This window comes from Mustela nivalis, assembly GCF_964662115.1.
Source record: "Mustela nivalis genome assembly, chromosome: 14".
Classification (NCBI taxonomy): domain Eukaryota; kingdom Metazoa; phylum Chordata; class Mammalia; order Carnivora; family Mustelidae; genus Mustela; species Mustela nivalis.
The window spans coordinates 31,846,590-31,862,577 of NC_139033.1; the positions used below are offsets into that span (position 1 = coordinate 31,846,590).

Below are 15,988 nucleotides of genomic sequence, written 5' to 3' on the forward strand. Positions count from 1 at the left end.
TAGCAAAAAGAACTAGAATATGAATGGTTCACGTGACTGTGAACTGTGAATCCAAAACAGAGTCAGGATATAACACTCATAAAAAAAAAAAAAAAAAAAAAATAGCTAGCAGCAGTTAGCAGTAGTGTAAATGGTCATGTTTAGGTGGCGAGGTTGTAAACCAGGACAACTTTCTGGAGACCAATTTGGAAGCAGTCGCAAAAGGTCCCCAACTTTGATCTTGACAGTACCATTCAGAATATTTCTTTTAAAATATTAAAAATGTGAGCAAATATTTAATATATTCATAAGAGTATATAATTTTAATTATCTGAATTGTCTAAAAGTAGATCCAATAATAGAAAATATACAGAGATACAATTTGACATATCAAATTATGACATAGATAATTATCTTGAGAGTTTATGTCAAGTAAGGGTAGAAATAGCTACAGAAGTCTGTAATTAACATGCTAAAATGTTTATAATGTTTGTATTTGCATACACAGAATAGGATTAACTATAATTAGTACTGATTCCACAGTGATAGAATTGTGGGTGACTTCAGTGTTCTCTGGTACTTTTCAATAGTTTCCAAATTGCTACCAAAATACAAATCCTTTTTTAAGCCAAAACAAATACTGTAGGGGAAAAAAAAACATACTGTAGGGAGAGCCATGCTGGAGCCACACATGACTTGTATGTGGCTTACCTAGAGGGTCAGCTGTCCTGACAGGTGCTTCACATGAAGGACATGGGGTAGGGAGGGGGCGGTGCTTCAGACGAGGAGGGCATGGAGGAGACTAAAGGGCATGGCTTGTTCAGAGCTCTGCCTCCTAGCGCAGGCCTGAAGATTTATGGCAAGAAGATCTGAAGGAGTTGTCTCCATGAGGGACTACGTGAGATTTGGGACATGCAGGACAGTCTGTGGGATCCTGACAGGGCAGAGACAGGGTGGCTGCAGGCTTTCCATCAGGGCGTTCACCTCTGGCTGTGTGTGCAGTGGCGCTGGGCTCTGGCATTTCCACGGGAGCCTGGCAGCGGAGGGGGACAGAGCTCTGAGGTCACTGCAGGATGGGAATGCGTGGAGAGGGTGGGTATGTGGATCCTTGACGTGCTCCTCCAGATGCCCACAAACGACAAGAACAGATTCTGAGAGGAGCAGGCTGTCCTCTCACAGGCAGGTGAGGGCAGAGCCAATGAGAAAGAGGAGCTGCCCAAACCCTCCAGAACACACACAGTCTTCTCCACCCCAAACTGCACACATGTGATGCCTCAGTTTCCTCAGCAGCTGTGGAATCCCCGGTGAGGACATTCACACAGACTTTGCAGATGCACACTCTTCGTTTGGGCATCCAAACCACCACACCAGTTGAGTCCCAGGAATCTGTATTAAGACAAGGTTGGCAGAAGCGAAAGGAGGGTGTTTATAGTGACTGCACCTCCCTATGGAGAGCAGAACCTGCCACAGAACAAAATGCTGCTGGTGCTGCGGTGTGTGATGAAGAAAAGGAAAGGGTGGTCTGCACAAAATCTTGGTTCGGGTCTGATGCTCCGAGCGTTCCTGACCACGGCTGTGGCCCCCGCCGCCTCCGTGCCCTCCTCGTTCACCTCTACAAAGCACTTGTGTGCCACCTTGGACACGGGCACATTCTTCTTAGCTGACATTCCAGAAAAGTCTGCCTTGGCTTCCTCAAACGCATCAGTCATACCTAAGCTTCGAAGAAAAGATTCCAAGTCGTAACTCTCCTCCAGCTTCAATCGGGGAAGGAAAACTTGAACTTTATCCTTAGTCATCTTCTCTGGATTTGTCCAGTCTCTGAACTTCTCATATGTAAGTGCTTTTTCCACCTGAAAAAAATAGTCATTGAATCTTAAAATATAAACGACAAACCTGGTGCCCTTCTCTCCACTCAGCTCCCCACCCGCCCAGGACATACAATGACAGGAGTTCTAGAAAATCTCCTAGACAATCTACAGATTTTCCCTTTGTATACACACTAAAAATTTTCCCTCATATTCTCATCTTTTTCACTGTTTTATGGATATAAAAGGAAAACAGCTTAAAAAAAAAATGCAGAGAGAGAAGAGATTTTTTAATTACCTGTACCAAACTCACTTCAAATGTTTATAGTTTGGAAAGTTCTCATAACCAAGAGATTGTATTCATGTGATGCACATTAGTGTGAATTAGAGATTGTTTGACCAAAAAAAAAAAAAAAAAAAACCAGAGCACGGCTCAGAACTCTGACAGGCGAGCAGGAAAATCAGGGATTATCCAAACAGGAAGGAGGATGTGGCTTCTGGGGAGGGGAGAGCGGAGATGGAGAATTCAACAAAGCTGCAGCTCCTGGCATTCTTGTTCATCTTCTGCCTTCCCTGGCGTTCACTTCAAAACCTCCAAGACCCACCACTCTGTCTGTCCGTACACAGTGAAGAAAGAAAGGAAGAAGGAACCTCCACTGCCTCTCCCTCTTCTCTTCACCACCGGCAGCCCAGGTGAAAGCTCTTCTCCACGGATGGCTATCTGGATATTAGCTCGAATTCCCAGACTCTTCTCATTTTGAGGAGCCATGACAGATCTCACCCTTGACTTATGCCAATAGCTTTCTGATTCCATAGAAAACCAGGGAAACTGGCCAGGTCCTGCCCTTGACATCCTGTGCATCCGTGTGCTGGAGCTGGCTGTACCTCCGGCAAGAGCCACTTATTAAACCCTCCGTCGCCTCACTCAGCCAGACACCACGACGAAGGCCGCTCTCCAGCCCCAGAGAGCCCGCTAACAAGCCCGCTACTGGCCCTGACCTCCTTACAAATTGACTTTCTCGCACCCTGAACTTTGTTGCTTTTCTGTCGTGGGAAGAGATCGCTCTCCTCCTGTCTAAGGAATATTCCTCACCTGTCCTTGACACTCTTGCCCCCCAAAGTGTGTCCCTGACCAACAGCATCTGTACCACCTGGAATGTGGGCAGAAATGCAAAATGCCAGGCCTGCGAGGCCTGAATCAGAAACTGCCTTTTAACAAGCCACCTGGCGGAGTCCTACACACATTACTGCTTGAGAAGCACCGCCCAGATCCATCCCTCTCCTTGTCTAGCACTTTTGTTCGACAATAATTGGGACTCGACCAGCCCCTCCCGTCAGAATGAGGCACAGTGTTCTTACAAGTTCGGAAGTCTGTCCTCCTAGCATCATCAGGATGGGGGCTCACCACCAGTTCCACTCCCGGATGCCCACTCACCGGAAACGCAAACCCATGGTCACCCCAGACATAACATGCTGCTCACCCAGGACTCCTAATAACCCTCAAGGGGACATTCCTCACGTGCTAGCGGACAGACGGACAGGAAGACATGAGCTGAGCCCGTGTCCACGGACGCTCAGACGCCCAGCCAGGGCTTACCACGGCGAGCTCAATGTCGTCATCCGGCAGAAGAACCACCAAGCTGAGCTCCTGCCCCGCGTAGGGCAGCTCCAGCACCTGCGTGTGCGCCTCAACCACGTACCCCGTTTTAAATTTAGCTTGCTTGAACATCATCTGCACCGTCTTTTTCTCCTAATAAAAAATACGGAATTAAAATCAGCTGAAAAATGAGCACGGCTTATAGAAAATGAGCTAAATCTCATTTGCACAAGCCCTCGGTCCATGTGAGAGAACTGTTATTTCCGTGTACTCTGCTGACAGAGGCGAAATGCTCACTGTGACATATTAGTATGGAATCCCACGTGCTCTTGTCCCAGCAGATCAACCATGACCCGGTGAGCGAGAATAAAACTGACGGACACAGACATAAAACCCCACATTATTTTTGGAAGAAGCTGTGGTTTTCTCTTCTGAGAAGATGTAGTTGGGAAGCACTCCCAGGGACCTTATCATTAAAGATTATTTATCCAAGTTAAATGGAGAACTAACTAATAGGTTTGGGGGCTGACGGATACAGTAAGAAGAGATGGGTAGGCCACAGAGACTTCTATTTTTATTGTGAAAAGTTGCTCAGTTATATAACTGGCTATATGGCTTTGGTTTCCTTGGAGAGAAGACCTTGACAAGATTCGTAGTGTCCACTGATTCTAGAGCTTGTGTCAAATGTAGACTTTTAAATCTCTGTGCGACATGCCATCATCAGGTTGATGGAAGTCAAATTTCAAGCTAAGTGCTCTTGATGCCAACCATCATCATACCCTAAAGTGAAGGGACAAAAGCATTTTTAAAGTTAGGTTCTAAGTTTAGAAATCTGATGTCCAGCATGATGACTACAGTTACTAACACTGTAGTGAATACTGGAAATCTGCTAAGAGAGCAGGTTTTAGGTGCTCTCATCACAAAAATAACACGATAACCATGTGAGGAAAATGTGTGCTAACCGGCTGCACCAAAGCTATTATTTCTATGTGAATTATATCAAATCATTATCTCGTGCACATTATATACTATTTTTACTTTTAAAAAAGATCCAAAAATAAAGACAAAGTTTGCCTGAACATCTGTTAATACTTTTTTTCTTGTCTTCAGAACTGTATGCCTATAAGTTATCAGGCAATATATACACATAGTTGTCACTGACATTGCAAGAAGGTGTCTGTGTAAATAGAGACAGCAACAGTACAAGACAAACATAATTCCAAGGGTTGGAAGAAATTTTCTTTCAATCCAAATAATATGGCCGAAGATGCAAGGACGCAAACACACAACTGTCTTTTCTCTTCCCCTCTCCAATAAAAGATACATAGGGAGCATGAAATTCACTCATAAATATAGTATGAAAACAAATTATTTTTCCCATTCATTCATAATCCTTCCCAGCATATTACTTGAAGTTAGCAGTACTCCCGAACAATATTTCCCTACCTGGTTGACTTTAAAGGGCATTCCCCTTGTGTACTTCCTGTCAAACTGCTCGTTCCACTTTCCTTTGAAATAGATGGCATTCACGAGAACCAGCTTAGTCAGTGGATCCACGGTCCCAGCACCCAGGATCTCTGAAATCTTACCTGCAAAGAATATGAGAGAGGTTTATTGCCACGTGGGGTAGAAGGGAAGGGAATAGATGTTTTTTTTCCAACAACACTCCTGACATCTGAAGCTTGATTTGGTTGCCAGCCAGACTGGAATCCTGTTTTCCCGGAGGCCTGAGGAACAGGGCGTAGGCTGTAATGCTGTGCACGCATGCGGTGTGGATTACCCCCGCTGGTCCCTGAACAGCAGTCCTGAAGCAGGCAGGTCAACTCTCATTTTACCCTCAATTTACAGATGTAGAAATTCAGGTCAGAGCATTTGGCTGACATTTTGCCAATGTCACACAGGGGGCAAGTGGCTGAGCTGAGACAAGGGCCTGCGAGTCTTACTTCTTCTAACTGTAAGCTTCCCAACCTCAGTGCCATAATTTTTCAACCATGTGGCTACTGGCATTTTAAGCCAGATCATCCTTTGTTGTGGGGGATGTCCTGTGCGTTGTAGGATGTCCTGCCAGTAGCATTTCCCCAACTGGGACAACCACAGTGTCTTCACCGTTGGCAAATGTCACGTAGGGATTGATTCTGGTTGAGAAGCATTGCTCCACGCCAACCTTCAAATCTCATTTAGGTGAGGAGAAGCTTCCGAAGGATGAAGGACTACAGACCTGTAAATGGGTGAGGGCAGTCCTCCTGAAGGCAGCGAATGCGGGAAGGAATTCAGGGGTACAACAGAGGGGCCCAAACGGAGTTCTCCAATGAGACCGGGGACAAGGTGACCCCCGATGTTCCTTGTGGCTCTAATATTTTGGGGCAACATGCTGGCAGTCAATCTGATGAAGAGGAAGCGAGTGATGTAGGGAGAAACTTCGGGCTTCCCTGGGGGACCCAGCACTGCTGGATCGACTGGAGAGCGAGGGACGACTGCACATACAATGTAGAAAACATGAAAAGCTCTGCCCTTGCGAAGACCATTACTTTACTGGCTTTCAGTATTATCGTGGGCGTTGCTGAGACGGACACAGGGTGGGTGCACCCTAAAGCCTGAACGGATGTCCTAAAGCGTGCTAGGTGAGCACAGGAAGAAGTAAGAGATTTAACTCTCCCCCGCCCCCTCCCCCGCCCACGCACCACAAACACATATTTCTGGAAGTCTCTAGATTGTATTAGGTGCTTTGAGTGCTTAAAAGCATGCCCTTCTCGGTACCCCAGTCAAGCACTGGCGGAAATATTCCTGATAAGACGGAGTGTGGTCCGGCCCAGGGAGGCTGCAGGCTCCATTTCTATTCTGGAAATTGCAGTTCCAGAATCTGGAGCAAAGGTCACGCGCTGAGGGCACACGCGGCCGCAGCCGGTGACCGAGGGAGGCGAGCCCTGCAGATAAAACCAGCTGCGCTCGTGGCCACTGGGAGCTCACGGGCAAGGCCGGGCCACCTCAACCACAGCCTGAGTTGAAAGTCATGCTGCTCTCAGGGCATGACCAGGGCTCTCATCCCCTCCCCTCAGACAGAAGATTGCCCAGTCCCAAACAGGAAGCCTTTTGGGGGATCTTCCAGCACATTCCAGAGGGAAGGGGGTCTGAAAGCCTCAGAGTCGGTTTACATAGCTTTTAGAAATCAGCACTCGGCGACCTCACGAACCCGAGCAATAGAAGCGAACTGCCTCGCTGGCCTGGAAATCCGGCCAACACCCACCGGCCGACGCCGCGGAGGTCGCGCCCGCACCGATCCGGGCTGCGCCCCGCAACGCCCCAAGCGCGGCGCGGCGCACGCGCCTCACCTTCCGTCTTCTCGGTCACCCAGTCGTTGATGTGTCTCCTGCTCGCCTCTGTGTCTTCAGCGAACGACAGCTCCTCCAGCTCGGCCTGGTAGAACTCCTGACAGGATTCCCTGAAGGCCTGCGAACACAGGCGGGCCCTCTTCAGCCAAGTTCGCACCGGAGCGAAAACACTTCCTCTCTGAACCCGTGCGGGGTTCAAGTGCGGGGCGCGCTGGCCCTGAGGCGGCTCAGGGTCCGCGGAGAGCAACAAACAGCGCAGGGACACACAGATCCCACAAGCTTCCAGAACGCGGCCAGCGGTGCGCGTGCGCAGAACCGCCCCCTCCCTCCCTGCCCAGCACTTCCGCTCCACGCTGACTTCCGGTTTGATTTTCTGCGTCTGCCCCGGACTCTCGCTTTGACCCGTTTTGGTATCACCAATACCAGCTATGATGTCTGCGCTTTGTGAATGGGTGAGAGGCTCCCTGGGGGAACCAGATCATCCAGAAATCCTATAGGTCCCTCCAGCAGTGGAATGTGATAGGCCTGGATCACATGGGAGGCTGTTGGGGTGTGGTGGGGGATGGTTTAGGGAAAACAGTGGCCTGGGGTGAGCCTTGGAATGTCCTTTCGGGTCAAGTCAGGAAGTGCCTGTACCCAGTACATGAAAACCCGGATAACTCACCTCACAAAAACTTGGTGTCAGATATAATGTGCCTGGCAATTGGCTCCCATCCTCCGCCCATCTCCTGTTCTCAAATATTTTAGCTTCTACAGAAGAAAGAAAATGTAGAGAGAAAGAGGAGCCAAGCAACTGAGAAAATGGGAAGGTGGCTCCTTGTGTCCCCAGTACCCCCAATGACAGTCCCCAAAGATCAGGATGACATTCAAAAATGAACATCAATTAATCAAGATTCCTGAGATCATTAATGCCTGTCCTAGAAGACCCAGAATTATCTCCAATGATATTCAAGCCCAGAGCGAGTGACTTCCATGGGGTTGCACCCAACAGGAGCCAGAACAGGGATGTATCTGAATCTCACAGAAAAATCCTTGGAATTGCCAGCCAGGAAGATAGCTGGGTTTGCCCAGATCTCTTCGTTAATCTGAGGTAGTGGCACTCTGCATGGGTGCAACATATTTGTTTGGCCTTCACTCACTGCATGATGGCAGGCTTTTACTGGACCGGAGAACTTGAGAATTATATGCTTTAGTACTTAGGAAGTGCACAGATTTAAAACCTCAGTTTTAAGGCCCAATTTTAATTTTCAAAAGACTATTCTGTCAGTAGTGTGGAAGAACCTGGCTGGACTTGGAGAGATTCATCAGGAAAGAATCAAAATAATGATGTAGGAGATCCAGTGAGAGTCTGGACCCAGGCAGTGGTGGTGGTGATTCAGAAGAGGGGACAAATTTAGGAGGCCTTGAGAGACTAGCTCTGCCAGAACCACCCAATAACCAAAGGTGAGCTTGGGGACAGCCAGGTAAACACACAGGACTATGTGGTCACTGAGGCTTGGGGGATCAAGGCGAAGAAGCAGGTCTGCGTGCAGGTAGATAGACATACTGAGATTGATATCTGGAAAGGATCTATCAAAAACAACTTTGGGGTGACTGGGTAGCTCAAATCAGTTAAGCGTCTGTCTTGGGCTCAGGTCATGATCTCAGGGTCCCCGAATCAAGCCCTGCTTTGGGCTCCCTGCTCGGCAAGGAGTCTGCTTCTCCCTCTCCCTCTGACCCTCCTCCCTGCTTATGTGCTGTCTCTGTGTCTCAAATAAATAAAAACTTCTTAAAAAAAAAACAAACAAAAACTTTAAAAAGGATATACTTCAGAGGCAATCATAAAATTCAAAATTAGAATTATAAAAGTACAATTCAAAGCACATTTTTTAAGCAACAGAATTATACTTTATCTCTGTTCTTCTGCAGTTTCTACCTTATTTGCCATTTTTTTAACATAAGTGCATGAGGACAACTTACAGGAAGGAAATCACACGTCTTCTCTCCAAAGAGTCTGTTGGCAGTTCTGAGCAAGTACTGAGTGCCGGACTTGTTAACCTCCTTGAGTAGGGACCGGAAACCTTGGTGAATTTCTCCGCCTCTGTTCAAACAAAGCGCCTGGTAACAGACGAGGACACGACTTGTAACTTTGCCATCTTGCTCCCACAAAGAGCTATTTCCAATGAGCCCTGCGCTAAAAATCACAAATGATCCCATCTTGAAAGGCAATGGCATTGGGTTTAACCATCCTACAGCACCTTTCCACCTGGGCACTGCTGACATTTGGGGCCAGATACTCTGTGGCAGGGCCTAGGCTGTGCCTTAGACATTTTGCAGCATTTCTGGCCTCTGGCCACTAGATGTCAGTGGCACCTCTCAGACAATCAAGCTGCTCAGGACAGTGGCAAATGTCGCTCTGGTGTATAAACCCACTTAGAAAGGCAGGTGTGAAAACTCAGGAGGAAGACGGAACAGAACAAAGAGATGGCTGGAATGAATCCAGCACAACCCGGGGAACACAAGAATAAGCAGAAATCAACAGCAAATACTGAAGTAATTTCACAGAAGTCCTGTAGACCAGACTGGGACTTCTACGTCAAGTTAGAGTGGAAATTAAGGTTGTTCCTCTGTCTCGCAATGGCTCCAGTCCAAAGCCTCCCTCTGCCATAGACCTGGAAGAAACCACTGCCCCCCCCCCCAAGCTGCCATCCCCAGAGACACTTCCAAAGGGCACCCACGCACCCCTGCTGTCAATGGAGAAGTCATGTGCATTGGCAATGTTCTGGGACACTCACAAGACCGTCAGAGAAACTTAAGATAACAAAGAGGTTAAAGACTACGTCCCTAAGGTACTTGCCACTACTTCCTTTGTAGCTCAAGTCCCACAGAACCTGTTTTAGATCAATCAGATTATACAATTCCTCTCAATAATTCCGGAGATGGAAGTCCACATTTGTGTTGCTTTCTTCTAATGTATAATCATACACTAGAACCCATTTAACAGCAAGTTCGTTCAAACAGCTACATTTCAATTTGATATTTAACGTGAGCCAAAATTTAAAATGTAACAAAGGTGAAATTTGGGGAATTTTTTTTTTGTGGGTTTTTTTTTGTTTTGTTTTGTTTTGTTTTGTTTTGTTTTTTTGTGGGACAGAATGCTAGCACGCCTACCTGGGACATCTGGGCAGCGGTGTTTCCTTTGGCCCCCATGAAGACCATAGCCAGGGCTGAGGAGATGCTCAGAGGGGAGAAGAACACATTTCGGAAGCTGTCCTCTTCACCCAACATTTTCAATAAGTTGATGGCAAAACTGCCATTTGCTTCATAGAGATCGTCCATGAGGGAAGGTCTGTGAGGAAAGCACAACACGGAGGCACATCAGTCATGCCCCCTGTTACGTCATTGAGGCTATTAGCACCCGTCGGTAGACACAGCGTGTGGTCGGAAAATAACTGCTCCCCCCGCAGACGCCCACGTAGAACCTCCCAAAACTCTGTTATCTTGCTCAGCATCAGGCACCTTGCAGATGTAAGGGACTGCATTAAGGATCTTGAAATGGGGAGACTGTCTGCAGAAAAGAGGTGGGCTCAGTGTAATCACTGGGTCCTTAGAAGAGGAAGGCAGGAGGGTCAGAGTGAGAGGAGGAGATGCAACAACAGAAGCAAAGGTCAAAATGGCGCGAGGCCAAGGAACAAGGAATGCAGGCAGCCTCTGGGAGCTGCAAAAGGCAAGAAGAGCCTGAATTCCTCCTCATTCCACAGCCACACTCTTGCTGCAAGTTCTCCCTCAGTTTGGTGTCTCTGGTATAATCCAGAAACAGCGTCCTACTATAAAGAAATCTTCATAAATAAAAACGACATGTCTGTCACCGTGTCATGTGGAATCAACTGGATGGATTTCAACAAATTTTAAGGGCGGGTTTAGGATGGTCTGACCTAAAATATGGGCTACTGGGAAAACAGCTCATTTTGAATCAGGAGGACTCTAAAAAGATGCACTGCTTTCCGTGGAGTGGCTGAAACAGGGCTGGCGAGCAGGCACGGGAGCCCATAAACAGGGAAATAAAACATGAGGTTCAAATCTCAAGTCATCGGGTGGGCACTTTGAGTCAGAGGCATCAATTCCAAGATCAGCCTGACCGATCCAGCCTTGACCTTCCCCCAACTTGAAGAGACTTTTTTTTTTTTCTAAATATTTTATTTATTTATTTGACAGAGAGAGATCACAGGTAGGCAGAGAGGCAGGCAGAGAGAGAGGAAGGGAAGCAGGTTCCCCGCTGAGCAGAGAGCCCGATGTGGGACTCGATCCCAGGACCCTGAGATCATGACCTGAGCTGAAGGCAGAGGTTTAACCCACTGAGCCACCCAGGCGCCCCTTGAAGAGACTTTAGACACACTCCTTCCTGCCTCTCGATGACCTCCCTTTCCTTAGAGCATTTACTTTAGACAACTTGTCCCTGTAATTGTTTCTCTGCTCTTTTGAGATAGAAATATTTTGAAAGCCTCTCTCCTGTTTTCAACCCTCTCTCCTGTTTCTCAATCCCTCGAACCCTTTCCTATAAAAATGGAATTATCAAGGAAGACAGCGCCCTTACCTCCCAGTCTCTATGGGAAGGCAGGAGCAGAAGCGGCCCCCTTGCTCCAAGATGAGAGATATTATTACAGCTTCTTAATTATTATAATTTCAGCAAGCTGTTACAAGTCCTGCATTAATTGTTTATTTCTCTTCTGCCTTCTAGAACCCTGGACTACTATTCAATAAATTCTTAAAGTTCATCAACTCCTCTTGGTTTCCCGGAGTCTCTTTGCTGTTCCAGGTGAAAATGTTCTAGAAAATAAAATATAAATCATCACCCATAATCCCATGACTCTGCAAGCTACTTTTTTTCTATGATGTTATCCTTTTCTCCCCTCTATTTGCATGTATGTTTTTAACTTGCAAGTTTTAAAGCTACACAAGAAAAATAGATTCCAGTTTGGAAAACCAGCAAATAAGGAATACCAAAAGTACTAGAATCTCTGCCTCTAGTAAGAGTCATCACACATCTGGGCAGTTTTATCAACCAGTGGATGGTCATGTGGTATTTTTTCTTTCAGTTTCACAGAAGATTGGCTGTGCCTCCTAGAGCATTCTTGCATCTGTATCTCATTAGGCCTTCCTTGGGGGAAGGGGGCGGGGGCACGTGTCCTGGATTTCTCAGGGGCAGGAGAGGAAAAAGGAACTCAGTGGGTGGGAAGAGGACAGGGAGACAACTGCTTCAACCAGAGCCTCTCCAATTGCTGACTGGTTCCTTGAAAGCTTCTTCCTAAAATATTTTTTTCAAGAGAAGACATACCATGCCTCTGATTTAGGAAGAAAAAAAAAAGTGATGTCAAACAAACAAGTATAAAGGCTCTACTCTAAATACAGACTCTACAACAGCTCCAAGCAGGGCAAACTCAGGTTTAAAAGAAATGATTTAAAACATCAACCAAGGGGTGCCTTGGGGGCGGGTTTTACTCAGGAGGTTAAGCAGCGGACTCTTGGTTTCCTTGGTTTCGGCTCAGATCACCACCTCCGGGTCCTGGGATTGAGCCCCACGTGGTCTTATCAGGCTCTGCTCTGGAGTGAGTCTGCTTCTGGATTCTCTCTCCCTCTGCCCTTTCCCCTGCTTGTGCTCTCTAGATCTCAAATAAACGGGTAAATCTTTAATAAATAAGTAAGTGAGTAATAAAGCATTAACCAAGAGAGGACAGTAGTGACAAAGTTTACCCAGAAGCATGCTATACTGGGCAGGTGGTTTCATGCACACGATCCTCGCGGCCCTCGCTCCAGAGCTTTCCGCTGCAGGGCCTGAACCGGCAGGCTGCGGGTATGCAACAGCCCATGCGTCTGCAGTGGGCAAGTCCCACGAGAGAGAGCAGCGTGCAGCGTGCAGCCTGCCTGCAGGCCACCTCCGGGCCCCAAGTTTCCCTGCCTTACACTGGAGGACTTTTCAGAAAACAGCTAGGAGCCAGGGGGATGCAAACTGCACGGCATTCGGCCCACCACAAGGTGGCACCAAAGAGACCCAGAGGAGGAGAGAATTGGGTAACAGGAAGTGACAGACACAAACACATCTGAATTTGATCATACCTGAGCCTAAGGTTAGGCTGCTCAGTGTGAGTGGGGTGTGTGTGTGTGTGTGTGTGTGTGTGTGTGTGTGTGTGTGTGTGAGAGAGAGAGAGAGAGAGAGAGAGAGTGTGTGTGTGTGTGTGTATGTGTGTGTGTTGTCCTGCCTGCACAGGCAAAGGAGGGTACTAGAATATCACATCAATTTCAGCTTAACATTTTAATGCTCTTAATGTCAAATGCCTACTTCTGGTTTCTTGCACCGTCCTTCTTCCTTCAGTTCATTTCCACAGGGGCAGGTGCTGGCTGTAGCACAGTGTTTCCCATCAGTGTCTGCCTCACAGCAAGGACACCCTGGCTCACGCTCACCAGGCAGGCACCTCGGGAGTGTGTCCCAAGTCCCACCCATGAAGAGGCAGGAGCCGAAGCAGGATAACCTATGACTCTCTTTCCCCCAGTCTCATGTGCACATTAAACTTTCAAGGGGGTTGTACCTGAAACAAAGTGGAACTTGCCCAATATATCTAAAAAGAAATGAATTTCGCGGCGCCTAGATGGCTCAGTTGGTTAAGCATCTGCCTTCAGCTCAGGTCATGATCCCAAGGTCCTGGGATCGAGTCCTGCATTGAGCTCTCTCCTCAGTGGAGAGTCTGCTTCCCGCTCTCCCTCTGCCTCTCCCCTGCTCATGTGCTCTCTCACTCATTCAATCTCAAATAAATAAAATATTTTAAAAACTAAAAAGGACTTTCAATATGATACAAATTTCAATATAATATGAAACCATACCTCTGGTACCAGTACACCATCCCACTGTGTCATAAAAACACAGCAATGGGGAAAGGTTGATTTCCAGCCTATAAAATGAATTGGCACTAAACTAGTTTTTCTTTTAGTGTGAGTGAAGTCCGGATCATTAAAGACTGTCCAAGGCTCTCACTGTAAGAGCAGAAGAGTCAGCAGCAAAAGCAAAGCCTTCTGCTTCCAAGGAAGAGACACTGCTGTCTGCCTGGGGCCCCGACCGCCTGTGGTCTCCCTGCTCCACTCCGCCTTCCCACGGACACCTCCAAAAGTGAATCTATACAAAGAACATTTATTATAGAACTTTGCTTACATGGTTTAGAGAAGAAAATGAACACTAAAGACCATAATTGCTGATGGGGCGCTCCTCCTCCCCACCGGAGACACACAAACAAACGTAAACGTGTGGTTTCAAGCCAGCCTGCACTCAGTCACCTGGTAAATTTACACAGTGCTACGGAAGTCCCCAGAGAAAGAAGCAGAATTAATTCTCCTTAGAAGCTCAGGAGATGAGGGGCTGCCGGCTTTCACACATTGGACCAGGAATACCTGTGCGGTGGTGAAAGGGGAGGTGAGTGCTGCGGGTGCAGGGGTGGGATTGGTAGCAGAGAGAGGGTGGTGATGGTGCAGGTCTGTGTGTGGCGTGGCGGAGGGACCAGAGGGACTGGGTCACTGTCCCAATGAGGTCACCCGCCTGCCAGACCCCTGCCATCCGCTAAAGGAAAATAACTTTGCAATACCCAGCTCTCTGTTTTGCTATAACTTCCTTGTCCCCACTCCCTTCTGCTTCTAAGTCTTGGATTTTTGAAGAGCTCCTCCGAGCTCCTTTCTACCTGCTAGACTGGGTGCCGCCCCACTCCAATTCCCCTGTGCTCCGATGAACTGAATTTTTAAACATGCCTCCGTTTATCTTCTAACAAACTCCTAGGTCATGGATGCTTGGGGCGGCCGTGACCCACTGGAAATTTATATGAGGAGCCAGATGGAATGTGGAAGGTGATACATTCTATTTGAGACGTGCAGACTAGGTACAGGGCTTGGATCCCTGCAACAAAGACAGCCGAGGGATGTTTGTAAATCCAGACAGGTTACGGAGTCGGGCACAAGTCCCGGAGCAAGAGACTGGGGCCGTGAGCACCCAGGTTGCGGGAGACCCTAGGCAAATGGGATGAAATTACAACGTACAGAGGCCTAAGAGGAGAAACTCACCTAGTTTTTAAGAATGTCTGGTATTTGCAGGTAGGAAGAGGAAGAGACAAGGGCTGAAGCCCGGGGCAGCCCCAGGGCTGGAGGCCAGACAGGGGGCAGGGCCCGAGAGAGGCTCGGCCAGCCGCGGGAGCAGGAGCTGGGGAGAACCCGGGAAGGGGGAGTCCATTCAGTCACCTACTGTGGCTGCGGGCCAGGTGGAAACAGCAAGGGAGCATATTCGCAAACTGGGGAAAAGCAGCCAATAAAGAGCAGGTGAAAGAAAGAAAAAGAAAAAAAAGAATGTGGAAGAGAAACAGGATAAAGGAAGGAAGGGGAAGCCTGGAGGGAGGGAGGAGGCAGGGGGAGGGGCCTGCCCTCGCGGGAGGTGGCGCGGGAGGTGGCGCTGACCCAGCACCTCCCCGGAACTTGCCCAAGGCGCCCTGGAAATGCCAGGCGAGGCGGCCCGCGGCGCCCCGGCCTCGCTGCTGCGCCCTGCGGCGGCTCCCACGCACCCTCCCCAAAGCTCCCGCCCAGCCGTCTCCGCACCAGCACCCCGGGCTCGGGCGACCCGCCTCTCCCTCCTGCCGGCGGATCGCAGCGCCGTGGCGTGAGCCGGCCGCGGTGTCACTCCCCCTCGGGGGACACCCCCCCCCCCGCTCCGGCGCTCGCCGCCAAGGCCGGCCGCGCCCTCAGCCACCTTAGAGCCGCGCGCACAGCTGCCCCGCCGCGGTCCGGTCCGATCACCCCCCCCCACCACCACCCTGCCCACAGCGCCGCGTCCTCTCCTCCTGCTCCGCGCTCCGCATCCGCCCCCGGGCCGCCTCCCTCCCGCCCCGCGTCCTGCCGCGCTCCCGGCGGGGGAGCCTCCGCCCGGGGAACCTGGGGACCCGCGCGCTGCCCGGCCCGGGTACCTGGGAGATTCCGGCTCTGGCGGCGGCGGCGGCGGCTCCAGCTTGCTGCGAGCTTCCCGGCGGCTTTGATCCTGGGCGAGGCTTCCGGCGGGTGACTCAGAGCGGTCCGCAGTGCCTGGCACCCAGCGCGTCCGCGGGAGGGGCCCGAGCCTCCCCCGCGGCGCTCCCGCCCGACCTGCGCGCACGCGGCCTGGTGGGGGAGGCTGGGCCGCGACCTCCGAGGGCGTCGGCCGAGTCCCTCCCCAAAGGGGACTGGTTTGTTTTCCCGGGTTAGTCCGCGCAGTGTTCTGTTTGGTGCGTGTGCGCAAGAGC

The 15,988-nt window shown here is 49.4% G+C and overlaps 1 protein-coding gene across 1 annotated transcript; it reads right to left on the minus strand.

Annotated features, from left to right (window-relative positions):
- Positions 1-274: 274 nt before the first annotated feature.
- On the minus strand, positions 275-15,975 carry LOC309848493 (serpin B8-like). The gene is made up of 7 exons (XM_082700158.1): positions 15,677-15,975; positions 9,861-10,038; positions 8,670-8,807; positions 6,711-6,828; positions 4,828-4,970; positions 3,382-3,534; positions 275-1,829 (listed from the first exon to the last, which is right to left on the minus strand). Exons 2-7 carry the CDS (start codon positions 10,026-10,028, stop codon positions 1,425-1,427), a joined length of 1,125 nt encoding a protein of 374 aa, XP_082556284.1. The 5' UTR covers positions 10,029-10,038; positions 15,677-15,975; the 3' UTR covers positions 275-1,424.
- Between the last annotated feature and the right edge of the window lie 13 nt (positions 15,976-15,988).

Excerpts from the sequence above, each read along its gene's own strand:
- LOC309848493 (XM_082700158.1), bottom strand. The coding sequence starts at position 10,028 with ATGGACGATCTCTATGAAGCAAATGGCAGTTTTGCCATCAACTTATTG. Across the intron at positions 6,829-8,669 it reads AGACGTGTGATTTCCTTCCT|GCCTTCAGGGAATCCTGTCA; the intron begins GTAAGTTGTCCT and ends CTGTGTTCGCAG. Across the intron at positions 3,535-4,827 it reads TGCCCTTTAAAGTCAACCAG|GAGAAAAAGACGGTGCAGAT; the intron begins GTAGGGAAATAT and ends ATTTTTTATTAG.